This window comes from Rhododendron vialii, chromosome 1a (genome assembly GCF_030253575.1).
Source record: "Rhododendron vialii isolate Sample 1 chromosome 1a, ASM3025357v1".
Classification (NCBI taxonomy): Eukaryota; Viridiplantae; Streptophyta; class Magnoliopsida; order Ericales; family Ericaceae; genus Rhododendron; species Rhododendron vialii.
The window spans coordinates 23,336,009-23,360,218 of NC_080557.1; the positions used below are offsets into that span (position 1 = coordinate 23,336,009).

Below are 24,210 nucleotides of genomic sequence, written 5' to 3' on the forward strand. Positions count from 1 at the left end.
AGTGAGAGGGAGAAAAGCGAGAGAGAGAGAGAGAGGGGGGGGGGAGAGATCGGGAGGAGAGAGAGCATTTGGGAAAATTCTCTCCCCTACACCCACACCCACACCCACACTTATATATACTTACACAATCACAAATTGCATAAGCACCCCTCTACAAATAATCTTCTCACATTGACCCCAAATCAAATAATTCAATAAATTTCTCATTTATTCCACATTCTAACATTAATAAATCCTTTAAATGATTTTCGAAAATACAGGTCTCTACAGCAACCACATCCAGCATAGCCATTTGGGCCTGATCCTCCACACCCTCTCCCATTGCCCTATCCTTTCCAAATAGGACAACTCAATCATCAAACATTGGGAATGGCTTCATGTTCATGCCTTTAGCCTTACGAGGGTGGGCCTACACAAACATTGAAAGTTATTAGTACGAAATCTCGTGCATTAACTTTCAATTAAAGCATTGAAAGTTACCTTTTCGTACTCTGCCCACATCGATGGGTCATCGACCACAATGTGTTTGTTGGTATGGTCCCAACTCATCCCACTAAAACTTGTTATGTCAATTATCTTACAGTACGTTTGTTTTTAATACCTTACTTTTGAGTCGATGTGGGGGTTGGCCTTAATATTAGCATTTGGCAACACCTTCGCTAAGTCGGCCTCACAGTGTGTGAAGTACCCGGGTCTAAACCCATTTTCGCTGGCCCACTTGCCTCCATGACTTACGGGGCTTTTTGGAAGGACCTTTCGTTTCAGGAAGTTCGGGTTCATGTAAAGACCCGTGTATTATTTTCATTTTTCTCTAATTAATGGTTAATGTAGAGTATCGTATTTGATGCGTATTTCATTAACATAGTTGTATGGATGAACATGTCGTCATGTGTGGGGCATTCGGTAGATAGTTAAGCTATGAGTTTCGGTGTTAAAATGATGTTTGGAGGTGCCGATAGCGATAGGGGTTCGATTCGATGTACATTGGTAAAATTCTAAGATTTACCAGGCGGTACCGGTATTGCATTTTTCCTAGTACCGGTACCCATTGACCAGAGGCTGTGCAACGCTAACATTTTGGGGTGCTAGTACCGGTACCAGTACTGCAACTCGCCCAGTACCAGCACCCACTGAGAAATTTCTAAAAATTCAGCACGTGACCCGGACCTTTATAAATAGAACCCTTTACTCTTTTTCACTTCTAAACCCACGAAACAGGCCCTAAAATACCTTTCCTCACATCTCTCTTCAAATCTCACTCAAATCCTTGGATTTCCACGCAAGTCTACCTCAAAACTTCAAGATCTATGTGTTAATCTTTCAAGTATCAACTGGGTTTTGAGTTTCTCACTCTTGGTGGTAAGATCCATGGTTTTTGGCTTTCTTTTCTCTCTCTTCTCAAACCCAAGCTTAGATTCACTCATTGATCACGTTTTTGGGTAACCTAGGTTATCTATCTTGAGGTGTTGCTTCGGGAAAGCTTGTTCTTAATGGATCTTCACGCGGTACACCTATGGTTTTGCTTAAAACTCATTCGGGTAGGGATTTCTCTCTTTCTCTACATGTTATGTGTAACAACCCTAAATTTTTATAATAAAATTAAATATTTTAATTGAAATTCTTTCATTTAGATGCTAGTTTAGTATTCTTTTAATAAATAACTCAATTTTTGTTTATTTATTATTTAAAAGAATATACTAAAACCCTATTGAGTAAATATGTAAAGCTATATGGATATATATATACATGCAACCCTAACCTCGATATATATATGTATATTTTTTACAAATCGTAGCAAGTGGGAGAGATAAATATCCAAGCATAATCATAGTGTATAAATATAAATAAGGAAAGAGTCATAATTTTTGTCTTAAAGAATCCTAGAAAAATCTAGCTAGGATATCCAAGATGTAGTTAGGATCCTAGAAAATCTAGATATGATATTCAATTTAAGATTTTGATTCCCTCAAATCGAAGGAGTTAATTGTAGAAGATTGAGAGAGAGATTTGATATAGATTTTTCTAGATTTTCCTAGATTTTATAAGATATACTAAGATTGAATTAGATTTTATTAGATTTTGCTAGATATTGTTAGATTATATAAGATAATTCTAGATTCCAAAAGATCATTCTAGATGGATATTCCTCTCCCATAAAATCACATGGAAATACTTAGATTTTGTTAGATAATGAAAGATTATGCAAGTTCCTCCTAGAATCTATGAGATACACTAAATCTTGTTAGATATGGTAAGATTATTTTTGATTTTATTAGATAATGCAAGATATTAATAGATATGATTAAGATATTCTAGATAGGATCTAGATCCTTCCTTCATTAGTATAAATAGGCATAACCCCTTTTCACATTCTTCCCACATTCACAAGCACACACACACCACCAATCATCCACTTCTCACATGCTTCACTAGTGTGAGTTTGGAGAGCAAAAAAGCGAGAGGTTTTGACTAGAAAAAAAAAAAGAGAGGAAGAAATTAGTTCAATTCCACCATCACCTTGCCACCTTTCCTACACCATTCAAATCTCCCTTTGATCCCGATTTTCAAAAAATTTCTAGAAATATTTGTGTTCCGGAAAAAGAAAACTACTTTCTTTTTATTCTTCGGTCGAGCCGAAACGACATTACTCCGCCCCCATTTTCACCCGACGTACTCCGTAGCCGCTCTACCGCCAAGAAGAATGGTAGAACCCTCTTACCTTCTCCCCTAAATATAGTAGTGCTACGTGTTCATTTGATTTTAAAAAGTATTGTTCTATAAAAAAAATAGAGATTTTTCTAATTACCAGCATATTAGTTTGTTGGAAAAATTGAAAATGTTAATCTAAGTTATCATAGCTAAATTGTAATACCCGTCCCGGATATTTCGGTATTTTAATTACTTTTAATTGAATTATGATTTAAATCGTAAACAATAGAACTTGCGAGGGTCCTGTGTGTGATTTGTGGTTGGAATATAAGTTAGCAATTGGTTTCGCTTGCACACGATAATTATTTTATAGGTTTACAAATATCGTGGGGGAGATATTTCTCCCCATTCGTATCCCTTGTACGTAGAGAGAGAGAGAGAGAGAGAGAGAGAGAGAGAGAGAGAGAGAGAGAAGCCGGTAGAGGGAAGGAGAAGAAGGAAAAAAAACCTAGGTGCGGGGCTGTTCTTCACGAAATTATTCAAGGTACCTAGAAATCTTGTTAATTTCTGGTATTTTTACTGAAGGTTCATTAATGCGTCTATTGTATTGTGTTAAATTTTCAGAATTTTCTGAAAAGTTTAGAAAAAGATAAAAATCATAAGCCTAACTTTGCTCAAGATCTTATTTTTTAGCAGACAGCTTACAGAGCTGTGTCTTTCATCAATTTTTTTATAATTAAACTATCCTCTTGGTTATGGGTCCTTATGAGTCTGAAAGATTGATAAATTTTTGATATTTTGGCGTTGGAATTACTGAAAAGTATTAAGTATTCGATTTTTAATGAATTTTCGAACACAGACTATTCTGCTGGAAATTGTGCTTCGCTGCACAGAATTTCTGAGTTTGGAGGTGATTTTGACTAGGTTCCTTTATTGTGAAAAATCTGAGAAAAATTAGAAATAAACTTTGAGATATTGTTATGATCTCTACCAAATTTTAGGTCATTTTGTTTTATGGTCTAAGTTTGACGGATTTTACAATTTGGTGTGTCCCTGCTGAATTTTGTATTTGCTGCACTGACACATTTTGGGAAAATGGTCATATCTTTTAACTCGAGTATCGGGTCTGAGCACGGGTTTTTGATTCTAAAACTAGACTTGTATGTCTTTCGGAATATGTGAGGGTTGTGGCTTAGTTTGTAGTAGGTTAAATCAGTTTTTGATTTGAAATTGATAGACGTGCAGAATCTATGATTTTGGACAAGTTATTGTGTATAACTTTGGACGGACATAACTTTGTCGTTCGGACTCCGTTTTTAACAAATTTTATATCAAAATTAATGTACCGAAAGTCTACTTTCTAATGGTGGTGTTCTCGTGATCTGGTTTTAAACCTATAATAAGTTATAGGCAGAATACAACAGGCTGTTCGTAGATTTTAAACCAAATGTAGAGGTTATATGGTGTTTGAGTGCTACGTTTGTTTAGGGACACTTCTAAACCTTTGAGATGGACATGCTAGTATGCGTTAAGCATCTTTAATCTATTTTTGATGTTATAGATTGTTGTTAGGAGTTGGTTTTGACGTTTAAGCGTTCAATAAATTGATATGGTTAACTTGTGGTTAGGTGTCAAGCCGGTCAATTGGGAGGTGCCAAAACCGTAAGTTTAGCGTATCTCGGTCGATACAAAGGTGAGTATGTTTGATATGGTTCTTCTCCATATAATATTGCTGCGGTGGTGAGTGTATATCTTGTTATTTGTGATTAGCTTTTGATATGATTATTTTTGCTGAGATATTGTAGTGAGGGGTGTATATCATGCTATTGTTGTTTAGCTTTTGATATGTTGTGAATGTTTAGGTGTGAGGCACACCATGTCGTAAGCCATATTGTTCAATGGACGATGGTTGGGAGCATGGTGTGTGGGACACAAGATTTGGTTGTGATATATGTGTTTGATGAAAATGCATGCTGATGGGTGTTGATTGAACTGCCGAAGGTTAGCGTGTGAGGCATACCATGTCGTATGCCATGCCAGCTTATTGTCGATGGATGGGAGCATGATATGTGGGACACATTGTCTTGGGGTTCATGGGATGTGGCAGACGTGCCACTGCATGTGATGTGATTACATTCATATTGTTATGCATTGATTATTATTGCTCAGTTGGGTGAATATGTTAGGTTATAACTGTTGTATACATTTTAGTATTTCAGTTACATTGGTGAGGTGTATTTATGTCGACATTCCTTATGGTATTGTGGTATTATGTTGAGCATTTCTATATCTCACATCCTCTGGCTTTCCTTTTTGGTCTGCCAGGTAGCAGGTTGCTTAGAGGGGGTCCACTACCGATCGTGTTGAGGTGTTTTGCTAGCGTCAGGTGGGGTTTTGGTTGCGTTGTTGTGGAATGCCTTAGCTGATACAGAACTTTACTTGTAAGGAGTTGTAGCTAAGGATAGTTAAAGTTTTTAAATTGTATGGGTTGTAATTATTTTTGGTCGATGGTTGGTGTTCTATTTGAGGTTAGCCTTGGATGTTGTGAATGGTCGAGTTGTTTTAGGTGGTTGATGATGAAATTGGTTTGTTCAAGTTTCAAGTAAGTCGTCGGTGGATGTCTTGAAGTATAGAATTTTTAAAGTGCTATAATGCAGATATTGTTTCTTGGTTGTGCGAGGTTAAAGTTGGTTGGTCAATACGTTGACTCATTTTTATGTTAAGGTGATAAGTCTTCCGCTGGGTGTTTAATTCTGACAGGTTGTGAGGTGTGATTTGGTCTTCTGTGTGGAATGCCACGTGATCGCGCCGACTCGGGCCCACTTTGGGTGCCGTTTGCGGGGCGTGGCGTGACATAAATGTTCGGATGATTGGAATTCAAAATGCTGGAGTTAGAGTATGATAATTATGATCTTTGTTAATTATAAAGAAATCGGTTGTTATGCATACAAAAAAATGAAAAGTTCCCTGGAAACTTAGAAATGGTATTATGTGTCTAGAACAGTTGGTTTACTGTCATTTATTGATTTTTACTAAGAAAAGCATGACTTAAAAAATAGGTAATGGAAATTTGAAAAACCAACTGGTGTACGTGATTAACTTTAGTTGTAAAATATCAAGTGTGTTTACCAACAATGTGCTGCTCCTTTATTATGTGTCGTTATAGTATTTGATGTTAATGAAATTAGAATCGCATGAAATTAGAAATCTATTTTACCGCATAACTTAGCAAGCTTTGAAAGAATAATGTGAATGCGCGAAATGATGCATGTGTACGAAACACGAGAAACGAGAAATGGAATACAAAAAGAAATGAGAAAATGAAATGTAAAAGTCGATGATTGTGTGAGCATGAGAACCCGGTAGGTCCATCGAAGATGGTCAGCGGAATCATGGCTCAAGTGTGCGTGTGTGAGCATGAGAGCCCGATAGGTCCTGAAAGAATGGTTGGCGGAATCATGGCTCGGGTGTGCGTGTGTGGCCTAGGAGCCCGGTAGGTCCTAAAAGGATGGTCAGTGGAACTAGTGCCGTGTATGCGTTGTGAAACGGGAAATGATTAAAGATTGAGAACTCGGCAGGTCCTAAAAGAGACGGTCAGCGGAATCAGTGCTTTTAGGTGGCAAAATCTGAACTTAGCCTGGGAGCCTGGTAGGTCCTGAAAGATGGTCAGCGGAACCAGTGCTCGAGAAAATAAAATGGAAAGTACTTGGAAAATGATGACACAGTTTAGGATATGCTACGATAACTCTGAAAGACACCGATACCTTTGATTAGTTTTGTGATGCTAAATTTTATTTTTGATAAATTGCTATATGTTATTTTTGTTAGTGTATGGGATATAGGGGTAAGAGTTAGCTATTGGGCTTAATTGCTCACGGTATTACTTTGTGACCCTGGCATCTTATGCTAGAGTTTAGAGACGAACAGGAGGAATTTATAATTAGGAAGAGTTCGGTGCTGAGTAGAATAATGCAGAAGAAGACGGACGTCCAGAGGAGTGGAAGTTACCCTAGTACCCCTCCCTTATCTATTTAAATAAGTGTAACACGAATTTGGGGATAATTTGGCTTGTAATGACTTTATGTTTCTTTCTATTTAATAAATGTGGAAAATTTATTAAATTAACATTCCCAAAAATCGGGGCGTTACATTATGTGGTGACTTCGTGTGATGTTAGTGTTTGATTACTATATTTGGTTTGGGTGGAAAACCTTAGGGCTTAAGGATTATGTATTTCTTTGAAATTAAGTTGCATATTTCCTCGTGATTTTTGTGATCCACGAGTTGTTTTGTGATGTGTTAGTTAAGGATGGGATGAGTGGACTAAATAAAAAGTTTCGGTGTCGATCATGATGATTTGTGGTTGTTGTTAAGAAGTATAAGTGTGGGGTTTGCTGTAACGCAAGGGGTGAGAATACAGAGTTGCAAAGGGATGGAGCTTATTGTAACGCAAATGGTGGAAATACAGAGTCGCAGGGGGTGGAAATATCATAGGAGGTGTGTGAGAGAATGCTTTAACTGTTGTAAATGGTGCTAGTGCGTGTGGTTCCTGAATTTATACTGGCATGTTGATTCCTTGTACTCTAATGGTTTGAAATAGTTGTAGATTCACTTCTTGTTATATGATTTTCCCCCATTTAGCATGATTCACTGCCACCACTCTTATCACCTCATTCACATGTAGATTGAGTTGAGATTTTTCTACTGGACTAGTATAGCTCAACCTATCATCATTTTCAGGTATGAATTCAAGATAATAGCTTGCATGCTCAGAGTGCTTGGATGTGAAAAAAAAAAAACTTTTGAAAGCTAACTGGAGGAGTTACCCAACCATCTTTATAAAATCCCTTTGGAAGCTATGTTTGTATCTTTAACTACATTTCTGTTGACTATGGAATATTGTAACATTTAACTCCCCTGATACTCTATGTTTATGAAACATTTGGGCCATTAAGCCAATGATGTAATCTTTTTGGGAACTAGTGGACGTGAAAGTATAATTATGGAAATGGAAATGTTAAAGTTACTTAGGGTATCGTATGGATTATTGTGAGGTTTTTATTATGGAAATCATTTATAATTATGTTGAAAATCAAGGGCGTGACAGTTCAAATTCTTTGATAGTCATTGCTGCAACTACTTTGAAGTAGTACAAGGTATATAAAAGGAGTACGTCTAATATTATCATGAACGAGATCTCACATTGAATAATGTCTTCGATTAACTAGGAAAGCGGGATGTAGCAATACCAAAGCATTGAAAGTTATACAGTGTTTGATAACTTAGAATTACAAGTTCAATCACACAATAATTACTAAGTTTAATTACAAGTACTTCGAACACTTATTAATACAAATTTCTCAAATATTTCCCACTAGTCCCCCACCATTGCCTAACCAATGGTTAAACATGGCAGTAGCCAATGCATCCCTCCCTGTGGTCCATTCATTGGAAGGCTCGACAATATCAATGTTGTCATCAACTTCCACATTATGTAGGTTGTCTTGTTCCCATTGCGTATATTCGGCCTCAATAGCATCGTTAGACATCTCTCTCTTAATGAGGTTATGGAGAAGACAACAAGCTATGACAATACGACATTGAGTCCTTATAGGGTAATAGGAGGCACACTTCAAGATTGCGAATCGTATCTTAAGAACACCAAAACTTCTCTCAATGACATTCCTAGCTTAGGATTGCTTCATGTTGAAGTACTCCTCTTTGGTAGCAAGAACGCCACCTTACCTCCAAATGTTAATATGATAGTACCGTTGGCCGCGGTACGGTGCTAGAAAATCATCCCCATTTGTGTAACTAGCATCCACAAGGTAGTAATGTCCTATAACCAATAGAAGTTACGACATTGACTACGGAAAATGTAATGGACTCAAAGGAAACTTGAACTTAGGATTTGAAATGTACCATGGGGGACTTTCAAGCCATTGGGTCTTGCAATGGCATTGTGAAGAATTCTAGAGTCTGTGGCCCACCCTTCTCATCCAGACAAAACGTAGGAAAATTTTAGATTTCGAGTACAAACACCTGACACATTAGTAAAGATCTCATCCTTCCTTGATATATATATCGTGGCTTGTCAGCTGCCGGGGGATTAACTGGCACGTATGTCCCATCCAAAGCTCCAAGACAATTCGAGAAAAATTTATGAAACAAGTGGAGTAAGTACTTATGGGGGAGAGTCTATGATAGGAAATGGAAGAAATAGCATTAATTGAACTCGAGTGTACCTGAAACTAACTCCATTTACTGTCGGGGTAGTTAGGAGGAATAGGCTTGGGCTTTTCTAGGAGCATGTTGTAAAGCCGCAAGATGGCTTGGAGCACGTCATTGAAATGGCTGCTTACTATTTCACTCGATCTCCAAAGCTCAAATTTCGTACGCCTCTACTTTGTATGGTGTGCAATGATCCACAAGAAAATGGCAACCCTCTCCTCAAGACATACGTACCATGAATCCCCTAATCCAACACCTCAGACTAAAAAAACAACCTCAAGAATGTATGTCTGTTCACCCTCAACTGATCGTGGCAATCAACTTCATTACCCCTCATAAGCCTATTGATCCTATCTACTTGAGTCTGGTAAAAGATCGGATTCGGAGACAAGTGTGGACAAGGACATCGTATTGTGGAGGTGAAGAAGAAGGAGATGCAAAACACAGTCAATGCAGAAGTAACAAAGGCGTATAATGCCACGACTGCCTCTTTATTTCTTCTTCTCCTTATTTGGGTTTTGTTTAATCTTGCCATCCTATCAACCCTACAAAAATTAAATTTCAAGTCTTCAATTGCTACTTTGTTAGAAAATTACTCAGCATTCAAATATGTTAATACTATGTTATAAATTTACTCTACATTCAACTACATTATCAATTTTTTTCCATTTCTAACAACCCATCGAATCAATATTGTAATCAAAATAATTTCTTGAGGACAATTTCACCGTTTCTTTTACAAATACAGTCCATAAGCATAATATTGAAACCCTAACCATATATCGGGAAATCCTAACAAAAAAAATGGCATTAATCTTCTGTTTTCTAGTTTGCATGTTATTTTCTGGGTTACAGTTGCTCTTTTCTGGGTTTGACAGAAGTTTACCAAAAAATTGAACTCAAATCAACTAAAACAAAACCATAATCCAATCCATAAGATAGAAATCAAACTCAAAATGAAACCCTAACCACAAATCGTAATCGAAATCAAAACCCTAACTAGAAATCACAAATAACATATCGCACTAGATGCTAGTGTAAATCGAAATCAAGACTATGTGTAAATCATACTAGAATTGCACAAGGATTCGTGCAACATATCGCACAAAAAATGCACCAGAACTGCACCACAAAACCCAGGGTTTTTTGCCTTTTTGTAAAGTGAAGAGGAGATAAAGTGAAGAGGAGATGAAAAGGGGGGGATTAGGGAGGGCAGAAAAGGTCAAAATCGCACATGTATTATATCGGATTAGCTATTGCTCGCTCCAAAGGTAGCAATCGTTTAACACATCTTCCACCATTTGGCCTGTATACGCAAAGAAGGGGATAATCTAATACAGGTGGATATAGGGATGCCAAACCCAGCAAAACCAGTCCCATCAACCCCTCATCCAGGTGTATTGTGGAATACACCCAATGAAAAACACCATCCAAACGCTGGTGATTAACTTCTACAGTGATCTAAAGATATAAAAAGTAACACTCCAATAAATCGACTTTTCAAATATTGAAGTTTGGTACCAAAGGGCTTGTAATCCAATAGTAGTTCCTGGTACTTCCCTGAGAGGTCAGGGTTCGAGTCCCGTCAGGACGTTTGTGGTTTAGGGTTATGGACAGTTTTTGAACCCCCTTGTAGACTAACTTACTAACTAACCCGACTGAGGTATACTGCTAAAAAAAAACAAAAAATAAATAACTTCAAGATGTTGAAGATTGGTAGCAAGAGATATACTGTACTTATTTACGGAACAGTGTTAAACAAGTGTTTTGGACGATCCGTAATTTTTCCCAAAATAGTTTTATTAACATCTAGACCATCCAAAACACTTTTGAACGGGAAGATTGAGTGTTGTAAATAAATCTTTCTGGAACAGCCATAAATAAAGGGCTTGTTCTGTTGAGAATTTTGGATTTGGGAGGAGAGAGATAGAAAGAGAAATGAGAGTAATAATTAGATAGAAAAGTTTTTGGAGACCGTGTGCGGAAAGAAGGTTTGGGTCTAGAGAACCAAACTGAACATGCCCAAAGTTATTCTCTTGGTAGCAAATCTCCTGGCCGAACCCCCAAAATTTTATTTCCCCCTCCATTTCTCATGGGTAAAGCTAAGGACACCGATCAAAGAGTGTGCAGATTTTGCACCGACCACTGTGTGGTCCATATTGGGTTCTCTATGGATGATCCGAGCCATTTGATAATTTTAAAACAAAAAAACGAGTGGGTTTGTGAAAAATCAGCTCAATCTAATATGTGTAGGCGCTCGATCCAATCTTCCTATTTTTCATCCAATTTTCTCATTTTTTTGATTTTTATAAAAAAATGAGAAGATCAAAAAAATGAGAAGATTGGATCGAGTATCTACACATATCGAATTGACCTGAATTTTACTTACAAAACATTTTGATATTTTTTATAAAATTATTAAACGACTCGGATCATCCGTACGAGATCTAATGTGGGCCCACGGCCGTCGGTGCAAAATCTGGACACCCTTGGTTGGTGTCCCTAGGAAGGTCCATTTATTTTTGCATTTCTCATTTACCCCTGCATTTTCTCTCTCCCGAACAAATAGAAACGCATAATACAGGGTCCCCTGATCCAAGTCCCTTCGCTGTTAGAAAAAAAAACACCCCCATAGTGTATACTACTTGAGTCCCATCCAATTGGATCTCGTCCGAATCGAATCCACAGTCCAACATCAGGAGGGTTTCTCTGGAGCTTTCCCATCTTCCACTATCAGATTACTGTACATTACAGCCTTTACAGTAAGCAATTTGATCAAACTGGTGCGGATGATTTTTACTACTTACTAGAACCTACCTCTAAACTGGTGCCGTGGTTTTGGTGTAAACAGTAGATTCGTTGTGAAATGGAGGACAAGGTTGTGGAGGCAGTCGACAAGGCAAAGAAGGAGTGGGACGAAGCGTACAAACGAACCAAACACACCATCGACTCAATCCAACGATACGGTGTTAAAAAATCTACCGGCGCAGATCAGGTTAACAATTCGTTGCCCCGATTGAACGGAATTGCGCAAGACGGCTTGGCTCTGCTCTCGTCGTTGCAGTTCAATCTCGACCTCCTTGCCCCTCAACTACCCATGGATGATGATGTTCTGGCCGCCCAGTCGTTGCTCGATTCATGGAAACAACAAATCCAAAGGCACTCTCTCTCTCTCTCTCTCTCTCTCTCTCTCTCTCTCTCATGTATACCAATGTTAGGAACGCAACTTTATAATACAACTCCCGACAAAACTGCATTTGGAGAGTTGTTCGATGTTCCGGACACACAGCTGTGTTGAGAGTCGTGTTCCTTGAGTTTTTTGTATCCGTATATATGTGAGTGTGTGGAGGGGGACGTAGATATTAAAATTTAAGATTTTTGGCATATTTATGTAGGTGTCCTACTATATTGTGGCGTACAAACTTATATCTCTTGAAGATGAGCTCTGATTATGCTTCAACTTTCGTTGTATGGTTGATTTATGATTATTGTTGTTATAAACGATTTGTCTATTAGAGATGCTGTAGGAATTTATATAAGATTTTACACTCAATAAGTTTTCACGGTTGTGATTAATAAGGTGCCCCCACTGGGTTAAATTCCAGTGTCCAACACTGTTTGTGTGTGATTTTTTCATGTATTGGTCGTTCAGAAAATGTTGAAAGAGGAACTCATGAGATTTTGGGGACTGCAACTTTGCCAGACCTAATGGAGTGGACTTTGATGGTTCTCTTGATTACGATTTATCAAGTCATAACTAACTCAATTGTGTATCTAGATTAAGTACATGATACAGCTTTTGGCTCAATTCTCGTGTCTGCATTTTGTCCATAACACTGCTTTTTCTTCGTTATTATTTCGCTTTTGTTCAGTTTACGGTCAAGTTTGAGAAGTGCTAATTTGCAAGCGAAGGCTAACATGAGAAAAGCAGCTCAAGAAGAGGTAATCGTTTATGTTTGAATATTTGCTAGTTTAGATGCTTAAGTCGGTTGTTCTGAAGTTCATTGCACCCAAGTTGATGTTCTGAAGTTGTATTCTGACAGTTATCTTCTGTTGTAAACAGGTTGTGTTTATTTAAAGCAATAAGCATGTGATATATTATAATTTATATTTATTTGTTTAGATCTCGAGACTTTTACGTTTGTTTTGGTAAGTTAAAAATTGACCAAACCAGAGACACATGACCACTGGGGCATACCTCTGAGAACAAGATACAAGCAAACACCTAATCTAACCTACCACCATACACTGGCAAAAACTCAACACAACAGACAACCTAGCATGTGTATGCTCTTGGAGAAATGTCCCAGGAACTGCAGAAAATGTGGCTTTGGGAAGGGTTTGGGGTATTCCTTTGAGTGTTTTTCGGCCTTCCTCATATTTGTAAAGTCATGCTGTTGCTTGTTTCTTTCTGGTTTCTGTTGTTGTTCTACAGTTTTTTGTATCTTGTTTTGGTCTGGTAGGCTGTGCACTGTTGGTTTTGTTCTGGTTTGATTGTATTTCAGGGCCATCCCCTTGAGTGTTTGTTTTGTCAAAAATATAATTTGTTCCAAAAAAAAAAAAAAAAAAACTAGCAACGCAAACAAAGGCAAAAAACATGGCCTCCCTCAAAAACAGCAGAGACCAAATAAGAGAGAATATTAGAAGATATGTTCCAGGCCAGACATATACTGATATACTCAGATTGGCGGGAGATCTCTTCACCTTCTTCCAAGCACTAATGCACCATCTTAGATCAGAGATGATGTTCTGCCCAACCCCTTCTGAATCTACCTACTTATTCTGGAAAAACTCTGCGATTTCGTTCCCTCCACACGACACATTGGCAGCAAGAGACTTGTACAGAGAGTGTTGCAGACCATCACCCCCTTATTCCGGGCAATCCATTCCACCTCCCGAAGTAGACAACCAGGAACTCTACACTCATTATTCCTACTCATCAACCGCTTTCCCACATTGAGAGAGAAAGGACAGGCAAAAAAGATATGGTCATGGCTCTCGAAGCCACCTTCACAAAGCACACATCAGTTATCTGCAACAACCCCCCAAGCTAGCTATCTATCTATCTTTGGTGGACAGTCTTCCCCACACTGCTATCAACTGAATTATGGCCTACCTGGGCACCTGATGTTCGAAACACATTGACTTCCACCACAGGACTTCAGAATGAGGATGCCTGGCTGACTTGCAGAAAAAACACCATGAGAAGTCAAGGTCCAAATAAAAGAATCTCTTTGAGCAACATTAGTAATGAGTGAACTAGGTATACTATTAATAATCTCATTAACCATCACATTCCTCCTTTGAGCCCAATACTAAGAACCATCCCATATAATAGAAGCAACCTTAGACTGAAAACTCCTTACCAAATTATCATCCAATCTTCCCTCAAACCTGTCCTTAAGAGGACCCAAGGGATGCCAGTTGTCAAGCCACAAAAAAGTGTCTTGACCATCCCCAATAATAGATCTAATTCAAGGATGAACCTGCTTCCTCAAACTGAAAACCTTACTGATTGTCCAAGAACCAGAGGTAGGAACAGAAATGGGCCACATGCATTGCTCTTTGATAACTCAAATATGAATCCACCTGATCCATAAGGTATTCGCCTTTTTTAGCAATGGCCCGTAAAAGCCTAGCCATTGCAGCCTTTTATTCCAGTCTTTAAGACCCCTGAAGCCAAGACCTCCTTCCTTTTTAGGCATGCCCTCAGAACTCCATTTTACCTTAGCACCGAACTTCTTCAACTCAGGCCCTGCCCAAAAAAAGGATCTCAACATAGCCTCAATGCTTTCTGAGGGAGAATAAAAAGGAACTCCAGTATACTTGAGTACCAAACAGAATAGAATTTATCAATTGAGGCCTACCCCATAGGAAAGTGACCTGTTCGTCCAAGACTGGATTCTCCAAAACTTGGGAAATTTTAAAAATACCCCCCAAACTTTGAGCTCAATGTCTAATAGACACCTAAACTTTGTTAAACTTCAATTGAACACCTAAACTATTGAGCTGTTAATCAATTTGGCCCCTCCATCTAAATCTGCCAAATTGGTGACGGACTTGGACTAACAGCGCTGCTAAATCAAACTTATGGTCCTGTTCTCCTCCTCCTTGTTATTTTGTTTGTAGCAACCACCACACACCTCCACCAAGCCCCTCCACTCCCACGACCCCTCTTTCAAGTCCAGTCTCTCTCTCTCTCTCTCACACGCGCGCACACACACACACACACACATACGGACACTTTAATCCATTGCCTTCATAGTCAAAAGCTCCTCTCTTCTCCCACCACACTCCCCAAACCCACAAGGCCACAATTAGTTCACTTTGGTGCTAATTTTTTCACACAATTTTATTCATGTTGAACCATGCCCACAAGAATCAAACACAAATCAAGTCCGAACCCACAAAACGTCAGACACAACTTACATCCTATTTTTCTGGTTTCCAAAACACTGATTTGTATGTACTCCCTCTGTCCCTTTTTATGCGTCCACCTTTGAAAGTCAAACTTTTAACAATGTTTTGAAACCCGGACCAGACCGGCCGGTTTAGCCGGGAACCTATCAAGGCAACGGTCCGGCCAACCCCTAAAACCGTTCTATTTTCAAAATCGCTCTAAAAACAAAAAACGGGATCAACCCAGCGGTTCAACCTTCGAACCGTTCACGGGGCACTTGAACTGGCCGGTTATTTCAACTTTGCTCCAAGCAACTCCATCGTGTCTGGTAGGAGAGAGCACTTCAACTTTTGATTCAATCTCAAGTCCTGGCGGTAGTTTTAACGTTGACGTTCGATCAACAGAAGTAGAAGGTCGATCTACTGATTAATCTCCTCGCGATTGACGATTCAACTTCAGTGCGTGTAAATATGCTTAAATTGAAGTATTTGAGGTTCTGGTGTTGAGGGTTTGAGATTATGTTTACTGTGTGTGTGTGTGTGTGAGAGAGAGAGAGAGAGAGAGAGAGAGAGAGGCACTGCAATGTTCTAAAAGTCGCTAGGCGCTAGTCGGGTGGTCGGCCACCTTCGAGCTATTAATTGGATTAATCGGGCAATTAATCGGTGCATATTCATTAGTAATCGGCGATTAATGGTTAGTCAGACCTAATCGGATGGGCCCCGCCCGCGATTAATCGCCAACTAATCGCCGATTAATTCCTTATTTTAGAACACTGTCAATTGGAGGAATTTAGATGTTAGGGGCGTAATTGATTAACGGCTTAATATTTTAGATGTTCGACATTGAGGTAAAAGTTTGGAGAGGGTGTTTTGAAAATCCCGCCCCCCCCCCCCGAATTTTATTAGTGTTTTGAAAATCCTCCCCCCCCCCCCCCCCCCCCCCCCCCCCCCGGGCCCGAATTTTATTAGTGAGCAGTTTACAATGATGCAGTAGGATTTAGGGGTAGGTATTGTTGTCATTTTAGTGTCTTTAGTGTGTGTAGGGTTTTGAGTCTATAAATAGGTGTCTTGTGCCCTCATTAGTGAGTTTTTTTTGATGTATTGATAAAAGAATATAGTGAGCTTTTGCTCCTTGTATCCCATTTTGGGATTTATCGCTTTTATGAATCTATCCCTTGATTTGGTTTGCATCATTTGGTATTAGAGCTTCTAAGCTCGATCCTAGCCCTCCATCTCGTCAGAAACTTCACCGGAAACCTAAAACGGCGCCGGTCCAACCTCGAAACCCTTCAGATCTGACCTGTTGGAACCTAAATCAACCATTTCGGCTCTGTTCAAGCTCCGATAAGAGCTGTTTTCCCCATTTCAAGCCATTTGGAAGCAGTTCACACGACCTCTCACCCTTTTCGGACCTGTTTGAGCACTCAAGCACTCATTTTGGTATTTCGAGCAAGACCCAGGCATTTTCGACTTGATTCAGAGCATTTCGAGCACCATACTGCACTCGTTTTGTGTTTTTGAGCTTGACCCGTCCATTTTTTCTGCTCGAAACAGTGATTCGGACCCAGATCTACCATTTTCGGCACTTGAAACAGTGATTTCAGGCTCATTTTCACTGTTTTGAGTCTTTTGACACTCAACAGTTGATTAAGGCTTGAGCAGCCTTCGTTTGGGCTCGAATCAGCTGATTAGCTCTCTTTCAGCCTTCGAAACAGTGGTAAGAGTCTTCAATCTGCTCTTTGGCACTCGAATCTGTGTTTTTAGGGTCGATTTCAGCTTGGTTTGTCTTGTTTGTTGCTATTTGCTTCAATTTCTTGCGGTTTGTTGTTGGGTTGTCACTATTTGTGTCGATTGATTGTGATTTGAGGCTGTTCGTGTACTGATTTGGCTGAGTTTTCATTATTTGGGGTGGATTTACTTGTTTGGAGTTGAATTTGGGTATTGTAATGGCTTATCAGGCTAGAGGTAGAAGAGGTACAGGCTTGGTGGTGAATAATGGTGATGGAATTGATAACTTTGGCAACCAAAATCGTTATAGGAATGAGATTGAAGAGTTGAGTACACAAATTGCTACTGTAAACGATAAGGTGCAATTGTTCATGTTGAAAAGACAAGTTGCTACCTTGATTACGAAGGTGCATCGTTTACTACCTCATGGAGGTATGGATAATTCTCATAGTCAATTTAAGTCTAGTTTTAACTACAAGGAGGAGAGCAACATTGATGTTGGCCTTGTTGAATCTTATGGAAAGTTTAATCCAAACAAGATTGAGGAGGATGTGAGCCTCAATTCGGATGAGTTTGAAGGGGGGATGGAACTCGGTTATTTCGATGATTTTCCTATCTTTGATCAATATCCTAGTGAGGACCTTGAAGGTGTTCTTCAAGATGATTGCGCCTTTGAGATTGAAGATTTCTCCATCTTTGATGAGCCTCCAAATGAAGATGTTGGAGGTGAATTTGAAAGAGTTCTCATGTTTGACGAGTCTTCAAAGGGGGGATATTGATGTGGAAGACGTTCCCATCTATGATGAGTATCCAAGTGAGGATATTGATGGTTATGAAGATGGACTTGAGAACGTTGGAAGCTCCAATGAAGAACAAGAAATGCCCATTCTTATTAGCGATGAACCTCTCTTCTTGCAATGGGACGATAGCAAATCAGTTCAAGAAGAAGGGCATGGAGCGAATGTTGCATTGTGTGTGCTACCCAAGACAAATGAGATTGCTTTCGAAGTCCCAGCGGATCTAGAGGACTTCATAGAGCCAAAATTTGATGATTGTTCTCCAAACATGTCTCTCGGATTGTCTTTTGTCCTAGATGTGCAAGTTTGTGGTGATGTGGTGACCGGACAACTTCTAAAGTGGCTGAGAGAGAGAAGAAACGACTTGGGACATCTTGAAGATCCTTTGGGAATGGTGTTCACTCGAGAAAGTCTTGGGTATGATCTTGGACATGTGGTGAAGTTGAATTTTCTCTATGCGAAGGTTGATGATTCTTTTGATGTTTTGGAACCAAGTGTAGTCACCTATGTTGAGGAACTGTTGAGCCTTAAGAGGTATGGCAAATGGGTGATTTCTTGGCACATAAGCAAGGACGCGGTGTAAGTACACAAACAAAAGCTCGTATTGAAAATGGGTTATTGCATGAGGGTGACGTGAATTAAGGAAATGCAGTCACATGCTACTTCTGAGCTGCATAATAAATAGTTCTGTAGTTCTATGTTTTCTTTATTTAGTTGTCTTGTGTCCAACTTGAGGACAAGTTGTTTTCTTTAGAGGGGGTGTATGATGCAGTAGGATTTAGGGGTATTGTGTTGTCATTTTAGTGTGCGTAGGGTTTGAGTCTATAAATAGGTGTCTTGTGCCCTCATCAGTGAGTTTTTTTGATGTATTGATAAAAGAATATAGAGTGCTTTTGCTCCTTTTATCTCATTTTGGGATTTATCACTTTTATGAATCTATCCCTTGATTTGGTTTGCATCATGCAATCAGCAGATTGTAATCTAGTAGTGATCAAGGGAACGCCTAGACACCTTACTGGCAAAACTAACTCCATCTGGAATGGCCAAAATATCATGAACTCACATGAAGATAGACTTATCTTACCACCCCAACAAAAAAGATAGTACTCTTCTCTAGGTTAGGCCTAAGCCTTGGAATATAGGAAAAAATCATCTAACAAACTATTAACCAAAGACTGCCTGTCAGCCCCACAAAGAATAAACAAATCGTCTGCAAAAATCAGATGTGACATCTAGAGGTCAGCACACTTAGGGGTGGAGAGTCAAGTTTCCCCTGTTAATTCTATGCTGAAGCAGAGCTGAAAACCCCTCCATTATAATAAGAAAAAAGGTAAGGAGAGAGAGGGTCTCCTTGCCTAAGCCCCCATTCACCTGAGAAGTAACCTTTCAACTCAACATTGGTAACTACTGAGTGTTTTGTAGAAGTCACACATTGCTTAACCCAATAAATGAAAGTCACAGGGAAGTTCATCACACCCATTGCATCAAACAAAAATTGCCAAGCCACCGAATCGAACGTGCTTTCATGAGATCTAGTTTCATGGCACACCTAGGCGACCCGTGATCCTTATGGTAATCCTTCACGAAGTCTTGCATTAGTAAGAAGTTGTCCACAATGGATTTTCCTTTTATAAAAGCAGACTGCCCTGGACTGATTAGAGAAGGAAGAATGGGGTGAAGTTTTACTCCATATGACACTTGTTAAAGTTTCTCTACTGTATATGATATCCTTATCACTACATGATGCATCTTCTAATGATGTTTTGCATTTTTATATGGTTGTATTAATTGTAGAGAGAACTTCTTTTGGGAGGAGGAGAAGAGTCCACAATTCGCAGGCGCAATTTACAGTATGTATTACTTGGTTGTCTTAAGCAATATACCATGGATACTTCTTGTTTTTATTGTGGCATATGATAGTGGTGCTACAATGGAATATCGATGGGGTTAATCAACATTTATGTGTTAAGAGAAATGTATGATTTCTAATGGACTGCTAGGACAAAAGCCGGAATGACATCTGCTGCAGAAAGCATCACAGAGAGCCTTCGGCGAACTCGTCAGCTGATGGTTCAGGTTATTACTTGCATGTGCGTGTTTGGTTGTTTTGGTAAATGGAAAAGAAGGGCAGTAATGGAATGCCACTTGTATACCTAAACTGACCTCGAGTGTCAAAAAACTCTACAAACTCGAGAAATTTATACTTAAGAGGGAGAACCATCTTTAGAATTCCAGCATACAAAATAATACCAAATGCACTTTTGAGCCCATAGAATGAGCTCTCTCTCTTTGATGTTGAGGTGCCGCTGATTTCTTTCCTTCAATATAGCCCCATCAAGCTGAAGTTCCTCCTTTTGCTATCTGTATCCCTTCCCAACCGCAAAGAAGCTCCCTCACCCCTGCAGGTTGCTATCAACTGATACCGAACCAAGAGAGGATAGAGCTCTAGAACTCCCACCCCAACAGAACAATGTAATAACAAGTGTGCTTTTTAAACAAAACAAGTTAGCTATATACAACATGAGTATATCTTTTTCCATCCAAATAAAATTATCAATAGCAAGGATCTCTTCATGTTATGAAACTCCATCAAAGCAACCTCCTTCCTCCACATGTTAAGAAGGGGTGGGATGAGTTTATATGACTTGTGCAAATCTTATTACTATTTATTGATGTTATGGTTGGAATTCTTACTGTTGGTTCGGTATCTCTTGTAGGAGGTTGAAAGAAGTTCAAGCACACTTATGGCTTTTGGTACGTTCTTTCATTGCTCTAGTGCTTATTACTTGTTATAATGGGACTTTGCTGCATTTTTTAATGGTTTCTCTTTCACTTTTAGTGGGAACCATTTAGGATTCTTCTGCAATTTGTTGTGATGAATTGATTTGATGCTATATGTTTTAATTTTTGGGTGAGTAAAGGTACTTTAGAACAACATGAGAAGCCTGAAACCTGCCTTCTTGTGATCATTGACTCAAATAAACCACTTTGGTTCAGTTCTTTACAAACTCGATTGCTCCTTGATCAACTATTGTCCAAATTTGGCTAGAGGGACTATTGTAGAGCAAACTAAAGAGCACAAATTGTTTTTCTGATCAAGTTATTTTCTGATCAAGTTAATGATGACATAACCATCCATGTTCGCTTCGCGGGTTTCTTTTTGTCCATTGTGTGTCTGTTTTCATATGTGTTGGTTACGATATTTTTTTAAGCGTGTTATACCCCACATGTTTCTGAGGAATCCTAAAGCCTCGGTTGTAATAAATGATTGTGATTACCGCGCCATCATGATTGTGATTACCCCGCCACCATGATTGTGAGCGTGTCCGTACTATGCTGCATAATGTGTGGTTGTTAAGTGAATTGCTCAAGACAACAATGTATGCTTGAAATTTTGCAGAGGAATCCACAGGAGTTTTAAGGAAAGCTGAAGGTGAATACAAAGGCCACCGCTCATTGCTAAGCCGAACCCGAAACCTACTTTCAACAATGCAGCGTCAAGATGTACTGGACAGGTATATATTTAGATACAGTACACCGATCCATAGGCTTCATTAGTTTCCATGTCTTTCCAGCTTTATTAGTATATGGAGTTTACATGGCCAAGCAATTTTACCTTCGAAAAGTCAATAAGCAAGTTTCAAAAGGCTGAGTTTTATCTGGACAGGGTGATACTTGTCGTCGGATTTCTGTTATTCTCCTGTGCTGTTCTTTACGTTGTTTCAAAGCGTATGGGGATACTCAAGTTGCAGAGGACAGTTACTGCTGCCATAAAAGCAGGTATGGCTGGAAAAAAGGATATTGGACTCAGGACTGCCGGAGATGTAATAAACCTTGCTCGGGGCCATGGAAATGCAGTTCCTAGGATGGAAATTCCATTAGAACAGCCCATGCACGATGAACTTTGAAGTTTCTGATGATCTCCTTCGTTCAGTCTGTAAATTGCAGCGGCAAGGAACAAAGTTTCCATTTGATTCCATAGAAACGGCCAAGTTCTTTCCGTTTCCAAAGGGACTGAATTGAAACACTAGCGGGATAACGAAATTTGAGTGTTTCCACGAAAGACGGCATGATATAGCAGAACACATCAAAGTTGTCACCATGGATTTGAAAGTTATTTGGTAGTACATGTCAATTTTCGTTCTGTAACAGCCTTTACTTTTTGATTTTATACTTTGTTACTTTTAACGAATTAGTAAACCAATCTGTAAATCTAAATATGTTATTAATCATAGTAGGCTCTTATAGTTAAGTTTTATGTGACCTCCTGAACATTTCTTGTATTTTTTATTTCAGCTTTTTCTCCTTTGAAATCTTTCGGAAACGTTTATCCTTGTGTAGTGGTCTTAATTACTTAGTTCATCATGTTCAGCTACTACCAACGTCATGGCAAAAATAGGTAAAAATATGTTGCACACTATGTACCTTCTCTCCTTTGACTCTCAAGTGGCAGTAGTAATGTTTCCTTCTGATGAATGGCTTGGAATTTTCTGGTGATATTTTCTCCCAGAAAGTTCACTTGAAAGATTTACAACTCTCTAGTGTTGATATTATGGAGCACTTAAAAATCACCAAATTGAAAGCAGCGATTCCAACTCTCTGTAGCTGCCACTACAGAGAATTGCATTATTTTCAGAGGGAATGTCAGAAATCGTCTGCAATAGTGAAAAATATGAAACTGTGATGAAGCTCAAGTAATTTTGAGGAGCAAATGACTGAATCCAAGTGCTTTCTATTTCTTTTGCCCTTTTGTATTGGGAAAAGCCTGTTGAGAACAAATGCATTGTGGCCTTGTTCTGCACTCCAATGGTTGGGTTATTGTTCTAAATTAAAACACTTTCTATTGTATCTGGAGAAAGGTATATATTTTTTGTTGAATCGGCGGCATCTGGCGAAAGGTTAAAGATCCCACGCCAGATGAAAGGTTAAAGACAGAAAGTAGACAAAAATCAAGTGAATTCGCTGACTCGTTTTTTGATTTTTTTTTTTTTTAACTTAGGGTGTCCGGGCAAGTTTACGAGCACTAACTAATCTTTGGAGGACTAATCCCAAAGTCCACTAGGAGGGGGAAGATGCATAGCATAAATTCAATGAGTGTTTCGTTGATATATGTGCAATGATGTTTTTGTGTGTGTGTGTGTGTGGATCAATATGTGAGGTGAGTGCATGATCCATTTTCCTCTGGATTGCAGGACGAGTAGTGCTTGGGATGGTTCCACTATTGCAGGATGAGTAGTGCTTGTGGATGGTTCCCCTTTTGTTTCCTTAAAATGGTTTCCCTTTCTCTAAACAAGGAAAAAAATAAAAGCAAGGATTATCCTAACCCTCTATAATAAGAACCAGTTGGGGAATTGGAATCACTAGCCAAGTTTGGCTGATTTGGACGATTTTACCCTAGGATTGCTGGGCTTGTGTATTGTCTCTGCTGTCCAGAATTGTAATTTGACTCTTACCCACGTGGCGCGAACAGGTGCCTCACTCACATGTACATCATCTCCCCACCACGCATAACACACCCATCGATCCTCTCTCTAAATCTCTCAAAACACACCCATTCTCTCTCTCTCTCTCTCCACGGCCAAATGCCCCTGTTGCTTGCCACACTGTAGAGACCCGAGAATATATATATATTTTTTTAATTTTTGAAATGTATATTAAATGCCTATTGGGAGAATATTGTTTATTAAGTGATTGTTTGAATTAAGGATTGAAGTGAAAGAATAGAAACTAGAGGGAGTGTGAGTGTGATATAAAGATATAGGGGTATAAAAGGGATGTGTATGTGGTGTAGGAGATCATTTTATCTCCTTGTATCTCTCTCTCTATCGTCCCCCTCTCTCTCTCTAGCCGAAAATCTCTCTCTCTTGCTCTCTCACAAAACTTCACTCCATCTCACAAAATCCTCAAGAATCAACCTCCATTCGACCTTCCATTCGCGCTTTTGAACTTGGGTTTCGCCGGGTGAAGCTTGGAACGAAGCTTTGGAGTTCAAGGAGGCTAGGGCTTGCTCAAATCTCATAAATCTTGGTTTTTGTCGCGAGGTAGAGACTTCTTTACTTCTTTCATGTGTTTGTATATTGATTTGGTGTGGAAATCGAACCTTGATCATCCTTCTTCACTCTCTTTGAAGTGTGTCGAAAATTGCAGAAATCACCCAGGGATCGATTCCCAAGCATGAGGGATCGATCCCTCACTTCAAAACTAGATTTTTCCCTATGGGGATCGATCCCCATGAGAGGAGGGATCGATCTCTCCCCTCTCTGGAAATTCTGCCTCCGTCTTTTTGGGTTTCAGTTTAACTTCAAACGGCCATAACTTCTTCGTCCAATATTTAATTCATGCAAACTTTATATCAATTCGAAGGTCTTGAAGTCAGCTTTCCATTGCCACTAGAATCACCTTAAGA

General features: G+C 39.1%; 1 protein-coding gene across 2 annotated transcripts; it reads left to right on the top strand.

Annotated features, from left to right (window-relative positions):
• The first annotated feature begins 11,502 nt into the window (after positions 1–11,502).
• On the top strand, positions 11,503–22,062 carry LOC131323195 (uncharacterized). 2 transcript variants are annotated; one of them, XM_058354886.1, is made up of 8 exons: positions 11,503–11,642; positions 11,732–12,039; positions 12,753–12,822; positions 19,599–19,654; positions 19,805–19,880; positions 20,522–20,558; positions 21,205–21,319; positions 21,472–22,062. In XM_058354886.1, the coding sequence occupies exons 2-8, from the start codon at positions 11,747–11,749 to the stop codon at positions 21,710–21,712; spliced, it is 888 nt and encodes a 295-aa protein (XP_058210869.1). In that variant the 5' UTR covers positions 11,503–11,642; positions 11,732–11,746; the 3' UTR covers positions 21,713–22,062. The 2 variants fall into 2 exon arrangements, with proteins under 2 accessions (XP_058210869.1, XP_058210877.1); XM_058354894.1 differs by having other exon boundaries at positions 11,504–11,642; positions 11,735–12,039.
• The last annotated feature ends 2,148 nt before the right edge of the window (positions 22,063–24,210 follow it).